Raw genomic sequence first — 18,682 nt, 5'->3', positions numbered from 1 at the left:
TCCAACAAATCCAGGCAGATTGTTCTGGGAGAACGAGGGGGAATGGCCTGGCTACCTCTGGGTGTGCCAGGGAATGAGCAGGGGGAGAGGCAGAGATTCCTGGGGCGAATCCCCATCCCTGAGGGGTTTCATCCATGTGGATGTGACATTTGGGGACATGGGGCAGTGGTGGCCTAGAGGGAACAGCTGGGCTCAATCTCAGAGGGCTTTTCCAACCTTTACAATTCCATAATTCCATTTTATTGGGAATTTAAGGCTGATTTTGCACCTGAGCCCATCCAGGGGGAGCGGGAATGGGAACAAACCTGGGAGGGGCTGCCCTGGACTTTTCATGGATCTGCAGGAGGTCTCAGTGCTGCTGTTCCTGTTGGATTTGCAAAGAAGGATCCTGGAGCTCCAAAATCCCAAATTCCCTGGGCACTCATGAGCCCTGTACCACCCCCAAGCTCTGCCCCAAGGGGCTGGAAGGGTCAAATTCATCCCTGATAACCAATTCCTCAGGAAACGAGCAAATGGGAAGGAACAGGCAGGATGGGAAAGGAGCTGGAGATGCAAACAGACAATTCCAGCACCATTAACTGGGAGCAGTTCCAGCACCATTAACTGGCAGCAGTTCCAGCATCATTAACTGGGAGCTGGGATCAGCCAGCCGTGCCTGCTCTGGGTTTCTCAGCTTTCCACAAGGGCTGGAGCTGCCTGGGATGGAAATTCAAGAAGCTGCTGCTGCTGCTGCTGCTGGAGGTCTCCTTAAGGAGCAGAGGGTTCTGGTTCTGGTTTCATTGGGAACCCAGCCCAGGTGGGGACGTTCAGGGAGGGCTTGGATCCTTCCTTGGGATCACTGGAATTTGGTGAGGAGGTCTGGGCAGGGATTGGTGCCAGATCCATCCCAGAGTGTTGAAAGCGAAGGGAGCCAACCCATCTTGTTGTTGATCAGCATCGACTCCGATTTATTGATTAAATCAGCCACTTTATATAACAGTGTTAATAAACTTCATGCATATTGCAAAATTCGAGCTCACGATAGGTTACAGAGAAAACTCCAACCCCTCCTTTTGTTTACAATACCCGTGGTTGTTTATTGAGACCAAAATTAGTGTTCTCACTGTGATATGAAAAGTTCTCAAAACCTTCATATCTGTTCCCAGAGCAGCCAAGGACTGTTATGAGAAGACTGTCTGAGAATCCTGCTGTTTATAGAAAAGGTGTCTGAGATCCTAGTTATTTACAAAATCAAGCCTGGGAACTGCTGCTTCACAGCTGCCCTTCACCTTCCCATCAGCTGTATACCTTCATGGCCTCTTTCTTTAAGCCATGCTTGAACCAGGCTCTCCACACCAGAGCCAGAGGGAAATGGGGCAGTGAAAGGTTCTTCCCCCAGAGGTGCTGGCACTGCCCAGGCTCCCCAGGAACGGTCCCAGAGCTCCAGGAGGGTTTGGACAGCGCTGCCAGGGATGCCCAGGGTAGGAGTGTTGGGATCCTGGGGGATTGTTGGGATCCTGGTCAGGAACAGGGACTGGACTCAATCCTTGTGGGACCCCTCCCAACCTGAGATATTCTAGGATTTTATCAAACTGCTCCGATCATCTCCACACGTTTCCCTGTTTGAGAAAATGAAACAGGCAGGGAAATCAGGGATAGCAGTTCCAGTTAACTGAAGGAGTGACCTCTGGCTGTGGGCAGATGCTCCGTGCCAGGAGCAGTGTGGAAAGGCAGGAATGTGGCCAGGGAAGGGCTGTGGCAGGAGCTGATCCTCCCCTGCCCTGGGATCTCTTCCCTCCAGGTTTTCCAAGCTCATCCCCTCTTTTCCTGGCATTTGGGACAAGCAGAATCCATGCAGCTTCCAAGGAGTCAAATCCATTTTTTCCTTCCCCTTTTAGCACCTGCCAGCTGGGAACTGATCCCAGTAATCCTGGAGAAAGCCGGGATCAGAAGGGCAGGAAAAGCGTTTAATTCATTAATTAATTATTAATGACTGCAAAAGGGCCAGGCTGGGAGTTTGTCACCCTCAGTTAGAGGCTGGAGCTGGATTTCTTGTACAGGAACAGAAGGAGGAGCCTGGGGAAGCTTCCAGGGAGCACAAATCCTGCAGGATCCGAGGGCAGGGATGTTCCTGCTGCCTTTCCCTGCTTTTCCTGCTGCTTTGCTGGGGTTTGTTGCCACTTTGGGGGCAGCAGGGGAGGGTGGATGTGGCATTCACATTCAACAGAGAGAGACATCATTCTCTCTCACAGGATTTTTCCTGGAGAAGCACAGAGAGAAGAAGAGGAAAAAATTCTTATCTCTATTCTCTGCTCCTGTTGTTTTTGCAGGTGTGGAATGTGTTGTGGAGATTGTTTACCCAAAGTGATTTGTGGATTGGGTTCTTCTGAGGGTTGTTTTGTTTCCTTGGCCAGTTGGGTCAAAGCTGTGTCCGGGCTGCCTCAGAGAGTCATGGGTTTTTCTTTAGTATCTCTTTAGTATAGTTATGATATATTATTAATGTAATATAGTGTTAATAAAGCAATTGTTCAGCATTCTGAATCATGGATCAGATGCCAATCATGGATCAGATGCCAGTTGTGGGAATCCATAAAATTAGAGAGTTTTGGGAAAGCTGCAAAGGCAGGCCCCAGAGACAGCAGAACTGTGATTGGAGCTAAGCAGCAGCCATGAGATTGGTCAGCAGAAAAATTATTTAAATTGTAGAAAAGCAAGGACAAATAGAACAATGGTCTGTGGATTAACGCTTGTCTAGAATAACTCTCTAAGCTGCAGAAAAGTTTATCTAGCACGATATTAGGGAGGTTAAAGCTTAACAATGGAGCTCTGTGCATTGTGTTTTAAGGCTCACAAGCAGGTATTGTATTTAAAATAAGCAAGCATTGTTTTAACCAAAAGTACGTGTGTTTATAGTGATTAGATAGAACTACTGTCCATGTGCTTTTGCTTTGTGTGATTGGTCAAAAAGATTATAAAATAAGTTGTTACATTGAGTTGCTGGTGTGCTGCCTGGGATGGGAGCTGCCAGCATCACCAACCATTGCCAGGTGTTGGGGTCACCCTGCATTCCACAGGTGGAGGGAGCAGCTCCACATCCCGAGGCTGATCCAGCCCAAATCCCTCTCACTCCAGCTGGGATAATCTGACAGAAAGGAAAGGAATTCCTGAGGGAACCCCTCAGGAGGAGGATCAGGATCTGGATCAGGAGGGGCTGCAGGGAGAGGGATCAAGCCCAATGAAGTCTGTCCCATTAATTCTGAGGGCTGGGATTGCTCCCTCCATCCTGCTCCAGCTCCTTGGGTGCCTTTCCCAGCAGCTCCAGGGCCACAGGAGCAGGAATCCAGCTCTGAAGGGAGTTCAGCAGCTCCACGGGATTGAGGCTTTGCTTGGAAAGGCTTTTCCTGAGGTTTCAGCCCTGATTTGGCCAGGCAGGGCTTCAGGGGAGCCCTCAGGGATGGATTCCCCCTGGATTTAAGCCCAGGGATTCCTGTGCCAGGCTGGGAGCAGCAGCAGGGGGAAAACTCCAGGCATTTCCAGGGAATGTGCAGATCCTCCTGCTTTGGGAGGGTTTGGTGGAGCTCTTCCAGTTTGTAAAGCAGAGTCTGGCAGGCAGAAATTCCAGCTGATCCCTCCACTGCTGCTGCCACTCATGAGATGTTCATTATCACCTGGGAGTGTCACCTCCAGGATGGAGTGTCACCTCCAAGGTGTTCATTGTCACCTAAGAGTGTCACCACCAGGACATCTACTGTCGCCTCACACTGGTAGTGTCACCTCCAGGACATCCATTGTCACTTGGGAGTGTCACCTCCAGGATGTTCATTGTCACCACGAGAACATTCTTTGTCACCTGAGAGTGTCAGCACCAGGACATTCATTGTCACCTAGGAGTGTCACCTCACACTGGGAGTGTCACCTCCAGGATGTTCACTGTCACCTGGGAGTGTCACCCAGTGGCACTGGGACAGCTTGTCCCAGTGAGTTATCCCAGGAGTCAGGGAGCTCCTGGGAGGGGGGATGCCCTGAGGGGCTGCAGGGGCTGCCCGGTGACAGGGGACATGTCCTGCCCTGCCCTGTCCCTCTTGCTGGCCCTGTCCCTGTCTCCCAGCTCATGTCCCTGTCTCCCAGCTGATGTAGCTACCCCTGTCCCTGTCCACAGCTGATGTCCCTGTCCCCAGCTGACCCCTGTACTGTCCTGTCCCCATCTGATGTCCCTGTGTGTCCCCAGCTGATGTTGCTGTCCCTGTCCCCATCTGATGTCCCTGTCCCTGTGCTGTCCCCCGCTGACCCCTGCCCCCATGAGTCCCCATTTAATGTCCCTGTCCCCATGTGTCCCCAGCTGACCCCTGTCCCCATCTGATGTCCCCATCCCCATCTGACAGCCCTGTCCCTGTCCCCCTGTGTCCCCAGCTGACCCCTGTGCTGCCCTGTCCCCAGCTAATGTCCCTGTCCCCAGCTGACCCCTGTCCCTGTGTCCCCATCTGATGTCCCCCTGTGTCCCCATCTGACAGCCCTGTCCCTGTACCCATCTGACCCCTGTCCCTGTACCCATGTCTCCCCATCTGATGTCCCTGTGTGTCCTCAGCTGATGTACCTGCCCCCTGTGCTGTCCCTGTCCCCTGCTGATGTCCCTGTCCCCCTGTGTCCCCAGCTGACTCCTGTCCCCATCTGATGTCCCCAGCTGATGTCCCTGTCCCTGTGTCCCCAGCTGACTCCTGTCCCCATCTGATGTCCCCAGCTGATGTCCCTGTCCCTGTGTCCCCAGCTGACGTACCTGTCCCCCTGTGTCCCCAGCTGACTCCTGTCCCTGTCCCCAGCTGATGTCCCCGTGTCCCCAGCTGATGTCCCTGTCCCTGTGTCCCCAGCTGATGTCCCTGTGTCCCCAGCTGATGTCCCTGTCCCTGTGTCCCCAGCTGATGTCCCCGTGTCCCCAGCTGATGTCCCCGTGTCCCCAGCTGATGTCCCTGTGTCCCCAGCTGATGTCCCTGTCCCCCTGTGTCCCCAGCTGATGTCCCTGTCCCTGTCCCCAGCTGATGTCCCCGTGTCCCCAGCTGATGTCCCTGTCCCTGTCCCCAGCTGATGTCCCTGTCCCTGTGTCCCCAGCTGATGTCCCTGTGTCCCCAGCTGATGTCCCTGTCCCCCTGTGTCCCCAGCTGATGTCCCTGTCCCTGTGTCCCCAGCTGATGTCCCTGTCCCCAGCTGACTCCTGTCCCTGTCCCCAGCTGATGTCCCTGTCCCTGTCCCCATCTGATGTCCCTGTCCCCAGCTGATGTCCCTGTCCCTGTGTCCCCATCTGATGTCCCTGTCCCTGTGTCCCCAGCTGATGTCCCTGTCCCCAGCTGATGTCCCTGTCCCTGTGTCCCCAGCTGACGTACCTGCCCCCGCCGTGGGGCGAGTGCCGCTCCCCGGAGCTGGGCCTGGCGTTCTTCCCGGTGTACAGCGTGACAGCGTGCAGGATCGACTGCGAGACGCGCTACATCGTGGAGAACTGCAACTGCAGGATGGTGCACATGCCAGGTCAGGGACAGGGGGGACAGGGGGGACAGCTGGGGATGGGCTGGAGGGACAATTCACATGGCAGGTCAGGGACAAGGACACCTGGGGACTGTGGGAACACCTGGGGACAGCAGGGACAGCTGGGGATGGGCTGGAGGGATGGTCAAGGACAGTCAAGGACACCTTGGGGGACAGTTGGGGCATGGACTGGAAGGAGAGACCACGTGCCAGATCAGTGACAAGGACACCTGGGGATGGGCTGGAGGGACAATTCACATGTCAGATCAGGGACAGTGACAGCGGGGAGAGCAAGGACAGCAGGGGACAGCTGGGGACACCTGGGGGTGGGCTGGAGGGACAGGCCATGTGCCAGATCAGGGACAAGGACACCTGGGACACCTCACAATGGGTTGGAGGGATCGTTCACATGCCAGGTCAAGGATAGGGACACCTCCAGGGACAGCTGGAGCACAGAGTGGAGGGACAGGCCATGTGCCAGGTCAGGGACAGGGGAGACAGCTGGGCACAGCTGGGGATGGGCTGGAGGGACAATTCACATGCCAGGTCAGGAGCAGAGACACTGGGGACAGCTGGGGACACGTAGGGATGGGCTGGAGGGATCGTTATGGACAAGGACATTTGGGGACGGGCTGGAGGGACAGGCCATGTGCCAGATCAGGCACAAGGACACCTGGCCTGGGCTGGAGGGGCTGGGGGTACCTGAGGGAAGAAGGTGCCCGTGGCCTTTGGGAAAGGCTGGATCTGAGCCAGCAGGGCCATCCCTGTCCTGGGGGATCAGGGACAGCAGAGGGGCAGGGAGGGATTGTCCAGCCCCGCTCTGGGTTGGGGCAGCCTCACCGAGAATTCTGGGGCAACTTTGGGCACCACAAAATAAAAATGACATCGAGCAACTCGAGAGGGTCCAAAGGAGGGACACGAGGATGGGGAAGGGTCTGGAGGGGCCACACGAGGAGCAGCTGAGGGCTGAGCTCAAAGTCCTCAGGAGGGGCACAGAAGGGGCAGCTCCCATCTCTGCTCCCTGTGACAGGGACAGGACCCTGGGAATGGCCTGGGGCTGTGCCACAGTGGGGTTGGGATGGAGATCAGGGAAAGGTTCTTCCCCCAGAGGTGCTGGCACTGCCCAGGCTCCCCAGGGAATGGCCCCAGAGCTCCAGGAGGGTTTGGACAACGCTGCCAGGGATGCCCAGGGTGGGAGTGTTGGGGCATCTGGGCAAGGCGGGGGGTGGGACTGGATGCTCCTGGGGGTCCCTTCCAGCCCAGGATATTCCATAACTCCCTGTGAAATGGCCAAACCAGAGAAGAGAGACTTGGGTGTGGTGAAGGCTGGAAATGCCTTCTGTGGTGATCAGATCCCCCCTGGCTGCTGCTCCCAGCAGCTCCTGCATGCTAAGGCCCCTATGGCGGGCATAGCTGGGCACAGCCGGGCTCACCTGGCTGCAGGGGGGTCCCTGGGTGTCCCCCTGAGATGGATTTGTCCTGTCCCTGCAGGGGATGCTCCCTTCTGCACCCCGGAGCAGTACAAGGAGTGCGCGGAGCCCGCGCTCAGTGAGTACCGGGGAGCCCTGGGTGCAGGGATGGAATGTTCATGGAATTCAGCAGCCTGGGTGCTCCTGGCTGGGCAGGAACAGGGGGTCTGCAGCCTGCAGAGGGGCTGGGATTAGCCCCAGGCTGCTGGGAAGTGCTGGATGCAGGCTGGGATGGAGTTTCTCCTGGTTCTCCATGAGCACAGAAACCCTCGGGATCAGGGGAGAGGGTTTGGGGTGGAGGGACCCATGCCCAGCCTGGATTCAGGGACTCAGCCACGGGTTCTCCGAGCTGTTGTTGATGACAGAGTGTCACCTGCAGCAAGAGGCCCCTCCAAGGGGGGTGAGAACTGGGATGAACTGGGAGAGAAATGTCCAGAGTCCAAAAGTTCCAGAGGAACTTCAGCAACAGCCTCATCCCAGAACCTTGGCCCCTTTGTGGGAGGGATGATCTCTGCTCCTGTCCTGCTCCATGTCCCTGCTCCATGGGGTCCTTTCCTGCTCTGTGGAGTCCCTCCTTGCTCCATGGGGTCCCTCCTTGCTCCATGGGGTCCCTCCCTGCTCCATGGGGTCTCTCCATGGGACCCCGTGTGCTCCATGGGGTCCTTTCCTGCTCTGTGGAGTCCCTCCCTGCTCCATGGGGTTCCTCCCTGCTCCACGAGGTCTCTCCATGGGACCCTGTGTGCTCCATGGGGTTCCTCCCTGCTTGCTCCATGCCCCTGTTCCATGTCCCTGCTCCCTGGGGTCCCTCCCTGCTCCTGGGGTCCCTGTTCCATGTCTCCGCTCCTTGGGGTCCCTCCCTGCCCTATGGGGACCCCGTGTGCTCCATGGCTGCCCCCCTGCAGGTCTCCTGGCAGAGAAGGACAGCAATTACTGCATCTGCAGGACCCCCTGTAACCTCACCAGGTACAACAAGGAGCTCTCCATGGTCAAGATCCCCAGCAAGACCTCGGCCAAGTACCTGGAGAAGAAGTTCAACAAGTCGGAAAAATACATCTCGTGAGTGGGGGAGGGCCTGGATTCCTTTGGGTTTTGGGTGGGAAATGTCTGGGAAATGCCCAGTCCTGGCCAATCCATCCCCAGCACAGGGATGAGCAGAGTGAAAACCTGGCAGAGATGAGGTTGATTTCTTCTCTGAGTTCCTTTCCAAGGATTGTCCTCATGGGAATCCTCCAGTCCCACCAAAAAAAAGTCCAAAATGTGCCACTCTGCTGGTCCTGTTGGAGATTTGTGTCTTGGGCTGAGCTCCTCAGGCCATGGAGATCTCCCAGCCCTGGGCATTTGATTGCTGTGTGTGGGAAGTGAGAGTTGTTCCAGATCCCTTGGATTCTTTTCCCAGAATTATGGAATCATGGAATGGTTTGGGTGGGAAGGGACCTTAAACCCACCCAGTTTCACCCCTGCCATGGCAGGGACACCTCCCACTGTCCCAGGCTGCTCCAAGCCCCCATGTCCAGCCTGGCCTTGGACACTGCCAGGGATCCAGGGGCTGCCCCAGCTGCTCTGGGCACCCTGTGCCAGGGCCTGCCCACCCTCACAGCCAGGAATTACCATCCAAGAGAAGAGTTCCCAGCAAAGTGAGCTCCAGGATCCTGAGGAGTTCTGGGCAAACCTTTCCCAGGTGCTCCAAAAGCTCCCAGAGCTCCTGGTCGGCACCAGCTCCAGGTTCTGTGGGCTCTGAGGACCCCAGAGAGAGGAACAATCCATACAAAAAGGGGAATAAAGCCCAAAATCCCATTTTTCCCTTATCCCAGAGGACTGAGCCACCGGTGGCTCCTGGGCTGATGTTTCTCCTGTTCCCACAGAGAGAACATTCTCGTGCTGGACATTTTTTTTGAAGCACTCAACTACGAGACCATTGAGCAGAAGAAAGCCTATGAAGTGGCAGCCTTACTTGGTAAGGGGGCACTGGGACCAGTTTGGGGTCTCTGCTGGTCCGGGGGGGAGAGAGAGAGACAGGGAGGGGTCCACAGCCTTGAAACCCCCAGCAAAGCCCCATGGCTGCTCTCCTCACCCCACCTCATCCCAGGGATGTCCCCATGGATACTCTGGGTGCTCATGGAAGATTCTGGAGCTGCTCCATCCCTGCCTGTTCCTTTTTTGGAGATTTGGTGTTGGGTGGGTGCTGGGTGCTCTCTGTGATGCAGGACGTGGAGGGCATCCCAAAACCATCTCCCCATCACCTCTTCCCTGCTCCAAATCCGAGTTTCCAAGCCAGGCTTGAGCTCTTGGCCTTCAGCTGCTCCATGGAGGAGGAGGAGACCCATGGAAGGTTCGGCTCCATCCCTGCCTGCTCCCAGCACCCATTTTTGGGGATTCCGCTCCCCTGGCAGTGTGTGGGGGAGGACACCCCAAAACCATCTCACATCACCTCTTCCCTGCTCCAAATCCACCTTTTCCAGCTGGGCCTGAGCTCTTGGCTCATCCTCATGAAGGAGCTGAAGGGGACCCGTGGAAGGTTCTGCTCCATCCCTGCCTGCTCCCATTTTTGGGAGATTTTGGGGCTGAGTGCTCTCTGGGCAGTGTGGGAAGGACACCCCAAAATCACATCTCCATCTTCCATCACACCTCTTCCCTGCTCCAATCCATCCTTTCCAGCAGGAGGTGCAGGAGACCCATGGAAGGTTCTGGAGCTGCTCCATCCCTGCTTGCTCCCAGCTCCCCCAGTTTTGGAGATTTGGGGTTGGGTGGGTGCTGGGTGCTCTCTGTGGTGCAGAGTGTGGGAGACATCCCAAAACCATCTCCCCATCACCTCTTCCTTGTTCCAAATCCAAGTTTCCAAGCCAGGCTTGAGCTCTTGGCCTTCAGCTGCTCCATGGAGGAGGAGGAGCCCCATGGAAGGTTCGGCTCCATCCCTGCCTGCTCCCATTTTCGGGAGATTTTGGGGCTGGGTGCTCTCTGGGCAGTGTGGGAAGAACATCCCAAAATCACGTCTCAATCACCTCTTCCCTGCTCCAAATCCACCTTTTCCAGCCTTTGGATGCCTCATGGAGGAGCTGCAGGAGACCCTGACTGAGAGCTCAGCCCCAGATCAGCTCCAGCTTTGGGGTCCCAGCTGCAGATTTGGGGTTTGGGGTTGGGCTGAGCCCTCCCCCAGCCCTGCAGCCTCCCTGGATCCCTCTGCAATGCTGGGGGTGCTCAGCTCCTTGGGAAGCTGGGGCTGGGCACAGAGGTGTCCCCGTGTCACCCCACAGGGTGGCCCTGCCAAAAGCCCCCTCAGGAGCCCTTCTGCACATCCTGGGGCTATTCCAGGAATTCCAGGCAGGAACAGGAGGCTGCTGGAGCCTCTCTGACCCCAACCCTGTCTGCACATGATAGAACCCTCATTCCCAGGGCTCTGGAACTTCAGGAACAGCCTCAATCCCAGAATCTTTTTCTCCAGGTGAATCCCCCTGGTGTAAACCCAGGACACCTCCTGGGATCATACAGGGCTCTCACCTTGATCCCAAACTTTTCCCCCTTTTCCCCTCTCCGTGTCTCATGGACACCCCTGGAAAAGGCCCCTTCCCCTCACCCATGGGTGCCTTTGCCCTGGGGGTCAACCCAGGGCTGTTTTCCAGCAAAATCCATGGGATTTGTCTTCCCTGAGCACCACATGCCAGTCACCTTCTGTGACCGTGTTTACAGGGGTTCTTGGATTAGGGAAGAGACGAAGGATTTGACTTTATGTTTCAGAAGGCTTGATTTATTATTTTATGATATATATTATATTAAAACTATATTAAAAGAATGGAAGAAAGAATTTCAGCAGAAGGCTGGCTAAGAATAGAAAAAGAAGGAATGATAACAAAGGCTTGTGGCTGGGACAGTGAGTCTGAGCCAGCTGACTGTGATTGGCCATTAATTAGAAACAACCACGTGAGACCAATACCAGATGCACCTGTTGCATTCCACAGCAGCAGATAACCATTGTTCACATTTTGTTCCTGAGCCCTCTCAGCTTCTCAGGAGGAAAAATCCTAAGGAAAGGATTTTCCATAAAATATGTCTGTGACAAGGGGGGACTGAAGGAGGCATCCAGAAGCAAGGCTGGGATGGATGGGAGAGCAGATGGTGCCCAAAGGATCCCCCAAGGACACAGAATGGGGAGGAGGAGTGAGGAGTCACCTGGAATGGGCAGGGCAGGAAGGGTGGGCTCGGGATGTGACCCAATCTTTGCTTTAACATGAGAATAATGAGAGGAATGGGAGGGTGAAGCAATGGGCATTGCAACAGCCCTGCTGGACGTAACCCCGGGGTTACTGGTCAAACTGGGGCACCTCCAGCCTGGCCAGAGCCTGGGGACAGCTCTGTCACCTCCAGGGTGGGAGGGAACGGGGGTGGTGTTTGAGGGTCCCCAGGATGAGGGGAGAGATGAGAATCTTGACTCCATGTTTCAGAAGGCTGATTTATTATTTTATTTATGTTATATTTATGTTTATTTGTGATTTATTTATGTTATATTATATTAAAAGAAAATGCTATGCTAAAACTACACTAAAAGAATAGAAAGAAGACATCAGAAGGCTTGAAAGGAATGAATAATAAAATTTTGTGACTGACCAGAGCCCCGACACAGCTGGACCTGGGATTGGCCATTAATTAAAAACAAGCACATGAGACCAATCACAGATGCACCTGTTGCATCCCACAGCAGCAGATAACCATTGTTTACATTTTGTTCCTGAGGCCTCCCAGATTCTCAGGAGGAAAAATCTTAAAGAAAGAATTTTCCATAAAAGATGTCTGTGACACCAACCCAGGCTGGGAACATGTCCCATCCCATCCCAGGGGACGTGGGAATCCCTTCCCACTTTTGGCCAGGCTGGGGTTTCTCCTTGGCTCCAGGGACATTCATTCTTCCCAGCACCTTGCCCAGAGTGGGAATTGGGGTTCCTGAAGGATTCCATGCTCCATTAGCAGGAAAACCATTCTGGGGGTGTCCATTTGGGGTCAGGCCCGTTCCCGGCACACCCTAGATGCCATTGCAGGCCCTGCTGCTCCAGGGGGATCGTTCCCAGTTTGGGAGGATGGCCGGGCCCAGGCAGGGCCCAGCAGTGCCTGGGAGCCCTCACGGTGCTGTCCCCTGCAGGTGACATTGGTGGCCAGATGGGGCTGTTCATCGGGGCCAGCATCCTCACCATCCTCGAGCTCTTCGATTACCTGTACGAGGTAAGGCCTTCCCAGCCCAGGATAGCCCAGGGTATCCCACCCTGGAGCCCCTCAGCCCAGGATATCCCAGGATTTCCCATCCTGGTGCTCCTCATCCCTGAATTTGCCCCTCATCGCCAGATTTGACTTTCCTGCCCCTCATCCCCAGATTTGCCACTCCTGGAGCCCCTTAGCCCAGGATTTCCCACCCTGAAGCTCCTCAGCCCTGTTTTTGTCACTCCTGATGCCCCCTCATCCCTGGATTTGTCCTTCATCCCAAGATTTGCCACTCCTGGAGCCCCTCATCCCCAGATTTGCCATTCCTGGTGTCCCCTCATCCCGGGATTTCCCATCCTGGAGCCCCTCAACCCTGGTTTTGACCCTCCTGGTCCCCCTCATCTCCAGATTTGCCATTCCTGGAGACCCCCAGCCCAGATTTGCCCATCCTGGTGCCCCTCATCCCTGGATTTCTGATGTCTCTCATGCCCAGATTTGCCACTCCTGAAGCCCCTTAGCCCAGGATTTCCCACCCAGGGGCCCCTTGTCCCTGTTTTTGCCACTCCAGGTGCCCTTCATCCCTGGATTTCCCATCCTGGTGCTCCTCATCCCTGGATTTGCCCCTCATCCCCAGATTTGACTTTTCTGCCCCTCATCCCCAGATTTCCTGCTCCTGGTGCTCCTCAACCCTGGATTTGCCCCTCATCCCTGGATTTGCCATTTCTGACACCCCTCATCCCTGGATTTGCCACCTCGAGTCCCTCAGACCAGGATTTCCCATCCTGGTGCCCCTCATCCCCAGATTTGACTTTCCTGCCCCTCATCTCCAGATTTGTCACTCCTGGTGCCTCCAAGCCCAGGATATCCCAGGATTTCCTATCCTGGAGCCCCTTATCCCTGTTTTTGCCACTCCTGGTGCCCTTCATCCCCAGATCTGCCACTCTTGGTGCTCCTCATCCCTGGATTTCCCATCCTCAAGCCCCTCATGCCTGGATTTCTGTTGTCTCTCATGTCCAGATTTCCCATCCTGGAGCCCCTCAGCCCTGTTTTTGCCGCTCCTGGTACCCCCTTGTCCCCAGATTTTCCATTCCTGATGCCCCCTCATCCCTGGATTTGCCCTTCATCCCTGGATTTCCCACCCTGGAGCCCAAGATTTCCCATCCTGCTGCTCCTCATCCCTTTATTTGCCATCCTGCTGCCCTTCATGCCTGGGTTTCCCATCCTGGTGCCCCTCATCCCTGGATTTTCTGTTCCCTGGGGATCCCAGAGCCCCCCCACAAATTTCCAACCTGCCTCATCCAGCTCAGGGTGGGAACAGGGAGTTTAATTGCCATATATATATATGCCAGTTTTCCATTTTATTCATTGTTGTCCATTTGATTTAATGTGTCCCAATCCAGACTGGGGACACATCCCATTCCAGGGAACCCCCACAATCCCAGCTCTGAACTCACTTCAAATCCTCTCATTTTCTTTTCTTTTTTAATATTTTTATATTTTCAGACAATTGCCTCCATCCCAATCCCTCCTGGGCAGCTCCAGCATCGGTGCCATTAACCAGGAATTAAAAACATGGAAAAATTCCAGGCCTAAAGCTCAGAGATCAACAAAAGCTGAGCCTGAATTTAGAGCTCGGCCTGGATACCCAAATATTTCATTACATTTGCCTTTTCCTGGATTTCTTGGGGATTTTTCCTAAGTAGGCCATAAGAAACCTCACAAATTTGGGTTTTTCCTCTCTGTTTTCCTTCTTTCTTTGACATCTGCTGATAAAATATGTCAAATGTGGGGGGGTTTGCTGCGCTTTTTATTTTTTTCTTCCTATTTGGTCTTAAAATTCATTTTGTCCCCTCAGAGAAGCTCCCTGGAAATGCCCCATCAGGGGAATCTTCACAATCCCAGATATTTAACCCCACCAGCCAGGAAAAAAAGGAATAAAATACCTTAAAATTAATAAAAATCCACACCGTTTTTCCCCTCTGTTTGGAGTTTCACAAAGTGGGGGTCAGCACCTCAAAAATTTGAGTTTTCAGCCAAAATATTTAGACATTCTGAGAATGAAAGCAACCAGATACAATTTTTTTTTTTCATAGATTGGCCAAATTTGGAGGAAATATTGACCATAAAGAGGCTTTACTGTGATCTTCTGCTGAGCTCTGTCCTGCTGGTCCCAAATTCCCACCACACTCCCCTGCACCAACCAGGATCCACATTCCTTAGGAACTGACCCATTTTTGGGGGATTTCAGGATTTCAGCTTTCTTCTTGTTGGCTTTATTTCTCTTTTCTCCCAGTGGGAGCTTTCCAGTAAAACACTTCCCAAGTTTTATGGGCTTTCCCTGGAAGCCAAATCCTGCAGCAGCAGCAGGAAGATGAGAGGGCTGGGAAGGGAAATGGAGCTCACAGAGCTGGGAGCTTTCCCTGAACCCCAAAAGGGTCCCAAAAATGGAACTTTTGTGGTGTTTATTCCTTGTAAGAGAATGCTGGAATGGTTTGGATGGAAGGGACCTTAAGGATCATTGAATTCCCACCCCTGCCATGGCAGGGACACCTTCCACTATCCCACGCTGCTCCAACCTGGCCTTGGGCACTGCCAGGGATCCAGGGGCAGCCCCAGCTGCTCTGGGCACCCTGTGCCAGGGCCTGCCCACCCTGTCAGAACCCAGGACATTGCTCTGGCTGCCCTGGAGGACTCAAGACACTGGCAGGGGGCTCAGAGACCTTGGCACGGAGTCAAAGACACCTGTGCCTTTGATTTTAGTCCATGGAAACAACTACCAACCTTGTGTGAGGAGTTACAAGCCACAAGGGTTTGAGTAGAATGACAGTGAATTTATCACAGGGTGGAAAAGTAGAATTTTGGGGGTTTTTAGAATGGGGGTTCAAGAAGCAAGATGGAGGAATCTGGGCGTGTCCTGTCCTTCTCCTTCTTCTTCTTGTCCTCCATCTTCTGCTGTGCTGGTGGCACTTTTGGATTGGTTTAGAGTAGAGACAGACTGTCTAACATAGGTGATAGGTATTGGAAAATTATTGTAAATAAAGTACATGTAGTTTTTAGTATAAAAAGATAAGAGCACCCCAAGGTGGTCAGTGTGCCATGAACCAACGTGCTGGACAGATCTCAGCAGGTCACAGAAAGTATGTAATAGATAACAGAGAATAAACAACCTTGAGAACCAGAGCTGAGGAATCTTGACTTCTTCGGTCACAGGGCTGGGAAAAAGAGACTTTTTAATACCTCAGGAGCCATTCGAGCAACACAAAACATGAGACCCACCTTCCCAGGGAACAATTGCTTCCCAATCTCCCATCCATCCCTGCCCTCTGGCAGTGGGAGCCATTCCCTGTGTCCTGTCCCTCCATCCCTTGTCCCCAGTCCCTCTCCAGCTCTCCTGGAGCCCCTTCAGGCCCTGCCAGGGGCTCTGAGCCCTCCCTGGAGCTTCTCCTCTCCAGGTGAGCACCCCCAGCTCTCCCAGCCTTTCCCTGGTCCAGCCCTCGGAGCTTCCTCCTTCCCCCCAGCCCTTTGGAATGCAGCCCCAAACCCACCCCAGTGCTCCCCATCCCCCTGCAGCCTCTTCCCAGCCTAACCCTGCTCCCTCCTCTTGCAGCTGATCAAGGAGAAGTTATTGGACCTTCTTGGAAAAGAGGAAGAGGACGGGAGCCATGAGGAGAACGTGGTAAGGAGGGAAGGGGGACACAGGGGTCTCCTCCAGCTGGGGCCAATGAGCTCTTGGAGATTTGTATCACACCCGAGATAGCTCAGCCACCTCAGATGGCATCACATCAGCAGGATGGCTTCTGTGGCAGTGTTGGAAACAAAAAGGTTTTAATAAAAGGCAAAATAACAAAGTTCTTTACAGGGAAAAACAGAGCCAGGGCAAGAGGTTCTTGCTCCTGGTAAAACACCTTACAAAAGCCATTAGTTTCTTTATTCTCCTCTTTTTCTAGTAAATTGCTCAGGTGGGACCTTTTGGCCTCTGTCCAATTGGGTATCCTTAAGTTTGAGGTGAAGTCCCCAAGGTGTTTTTTTACCTAATTGAGGAGAGAAACTTCTGGGCTTTTTTTCCTTTTTAAGGAGACAAAGGATAATTTGGTCACACTGCCAACAGGGGACACATTCCTACAAAGGGGAAATGCCCTGGGGACACTGGAGCTCTTCCCACCTGTGTCAGGTTATTAAAACCATCATTAGAGATGCCTCTGCCCCAATCAAATAGGACCAGATGCCAGTGACAACAGTCTGGGGTTTAGAAGAACTTTAGAAGAACAGGAAGACACAATTACCAAACAATCATGGCATTTAACAATCATAATTTATCATGGTCATTAAATAATTATACAGGTGCAGTTTTGCATGATCCAGTAAAGCCTGACATTGTCCCAGGGCCTACCTCTTGTATTTGCGGAGTTCCCAGACAAATGGAGGAATGATGAATCTGACTCCATGTTCTTGAAGGCTAATTTATTATTTTATGATGCCATATTATGTAAAAGAATAGTAATCTAAACTACTAAGGAATACAGAAAGGATACTTACAGAATGCTAAAAATATAGCATTATTATAATATTATAATAATATATTAATATATTATTATAATATATATAATATATATAATATATAATATATATTATTATATTAATGATATATTAATGCTATTAATATAATATTATATTAATATTATATAAGGTAATGAAAACTCGTGACTCTTTCCAGAGTCCTGACACAGTGGGGCCATGATTGGCCAAAGAATGTAAACAATTCACAGAAACCCAATGAAAAAAATCACTCGTGGATAACCATCTCCAAACACATTCCAAAGCAACAAAACACGGGAGAAGCAAATGAGATAATTATTATTTTCCTTTTCTCTAAGGCTTCTCAGCTTCCCAGCAGAATAATCCTGGGCAAAGGGATTTTTCTAGAAAATGTGATGATGACACTTACCAGGCCCAACTTTTTCCAACTCCCCTGAACACCCCGTGGTTTTAGAACCATTTTACCCCTGTGCTATCAGTGGGATAACGCAATTCCTGCTTTTCCATGGCAGAGCACCTGTGATCCAGTGCCAAACCACTCGGAGAGCCTGAGCCACACTGTGACCGTGCCCCTGCAGGCCCCGCTGGGGACGCTGGAGGAAATCGCCTGCTGACCCCTCCCCACCACAGTGCCCACCCCGAGGAAGGAAAACTGCACAGGGAAAACAGGGACCCAGCTCAGGTTTGCACTGGGGGGAAAAAGAAATTAAAAAAAAAAAAAAAAAAGATGGAAAAAAAAAATATACTGGGAAAAAAAATACTGGAGAAAAAAAAAATAAACTGGAAAAAAAATTATTAAAAAAATCTATTAAAAAATAAAAAAAAAAAAAAAAGAAGAAGAAAAACTCGCTATGCATTAAAAGAATATAAAAATAATATAAAAATATAAATTCTAAATATACTCTGCCCAAAGTAAGAGGCGCCTTGGACCTGACTCCTGTTGTCCTTTCCTCCTGGGGGTTTGGCTCCAGCCTGGGAAGCAGCTCCCAGGCTGGGAGAGCTGGGAATGTTCACCTGGAAAAGGGAAGCTCAGAGAAGAGAAACCTCAGAGCCCCTTCCAGTGCCTAAAGGGGCTCCAGGAGAGCTGGAGAGGGACTTGGCACACGGGATGGAGGGACAGGACACTTTTTGGGATTGTCCAAGCCTGAGCAGCAGCAGCAGCAGCAGTAAATCCCAAAGGAAGCATCCCAAATACCCCGAGCACTGCATGCCAGGGCTTCTCCTGGCCCTGGGATTCCTCAGCTGCCTCTCTCAGCTCTGTTCCTCTTTGCAGTCCCTGGGTTTCAGTGGCAGAAGGAGCATCCCAGAATTCTCCATTCCCAGCGCCGTAGGCTGAGAGTTTTCCAATAAAGAGATCCCAAAGTCGGCGCTCTCGGATTCTTCCCCCGGCCGCGTCCTCCGCGTGAGCTTGGGCTGAATCCCGAGCTCAGCCCAAGGTGAGCATCCCTGGAGAGGAGCCACAGGGATCCCTATGGATCATCTCAGCCCTGCTGTGCCTGCAGAGGCCAGGAGCAGCAAGTGGGGTTGGGTTCGTTCATTTCTTTAATTTTTTGGGGGGAATTTTTGCAATTTCCTTCTTCTCCCGTTCATGGATTCTGTGCTTTCTCCTCGTTCTCCTGACTGATATTAAAGCTGGTCTTGTGGAAATGGCCAGGCTGTGTCATTCCTGCCTTGCCCTCACTGCCCTCATTGGAGGGCAGATCCCAGGAAAAGCCTCTTCCTCATCCCTTATCCCTCCTTTTCCTCTCCCACCACGTCCTCACACAGCTCAGGATGGGAGTGGTGCCATGGCCCTGCCCAGCTGCATCCCTGTCTCCCCTGGGATGCGGATCTCCAGGACGTGCTGGGATCTCTGGGATGTTGTGGGATCTCTTTGCTGACAGAGGTGATGGAAACCTCTCTGTGATGTTTTGGGATTGTTCAGCCTGGAGAGGAGCAGCTTTGGGGTGACCTCACTGAGGCCTTCCAGTGCCTGAAGGGAGCCTGGAAAAACATGGACA

The 18,682-nt window shown here is 52.9% G+C and overlaps 1 protein-coding gene across 2 annotated transcripts in view; it reads left to right on the top strand.

Moving 5' to 3' along the window:
* Positions 1 to 18,329, top strand: part of LOC134430874 (acid-sensing ion channel 2) — a 500,756-nt gene extending 482,427 nt beyond the window's left edge. For both annotated transcript variants that reach the window (XM_063178759.1, XM_063178760.1), the window contains exons 4-11: positions 5,346 to 5,496; positions 6,985 to 7,041; positions 7,865 to 8,018; positions 8,825 to 8,916; positions 12,091 to 12,170; positions 15,754 to 15,822; positions 17,195 to 17,364; positions 17,956 to 18,329. In XM_063178759.1, the coding sequence (XP_063034829.1) occupies positions 5,346 to 5,496; positions 6,985 to 7,041; positions 7,865 to 8,018; positions 8,825 to 8,916; positions 12,091 to 12,170; positions 15,754 to 15,822; positions 17,195 to 17,296 (705 nt within the window). In that variant the 3' untranslated portion in view covers positions 17,297 to 17,364; positions 17,956 to 18,329. The remainder of the gene's footprint in view (positions 1 to 5,345; positions 5,497 to 6,984; positions 7,042 to 7,864; positions 8,019 to 8,824; positions 8,917 to 12,090; positions 12,171 to 15,753; positions 15,823 to 17,194; positions 17,365 to 17,955) is intronic.
* Positions 18,330 to 18,682: the final 353 nt, after the last annotated feature.

Source organism: Melospiza melodia, chromosome 30, assembly GCF_035770615.1.
Source record: "Melospiza melodia melodia isolate bMelMel2 chromosome 30, bMelMel2.pri, whole genome shotgun sequence".
NCBI classification, from domain to species: Eukaryota; Metazoa; Chordata; class Aves; order Passeriformes; family Passerellidae; genus Melospiza; species Melospiza melodia.
The sequence above is the reverse complement of the archived record's forward strand: the minus strand, read 5'-3'. Positions and strand labels throughout refer to the sequence as shown.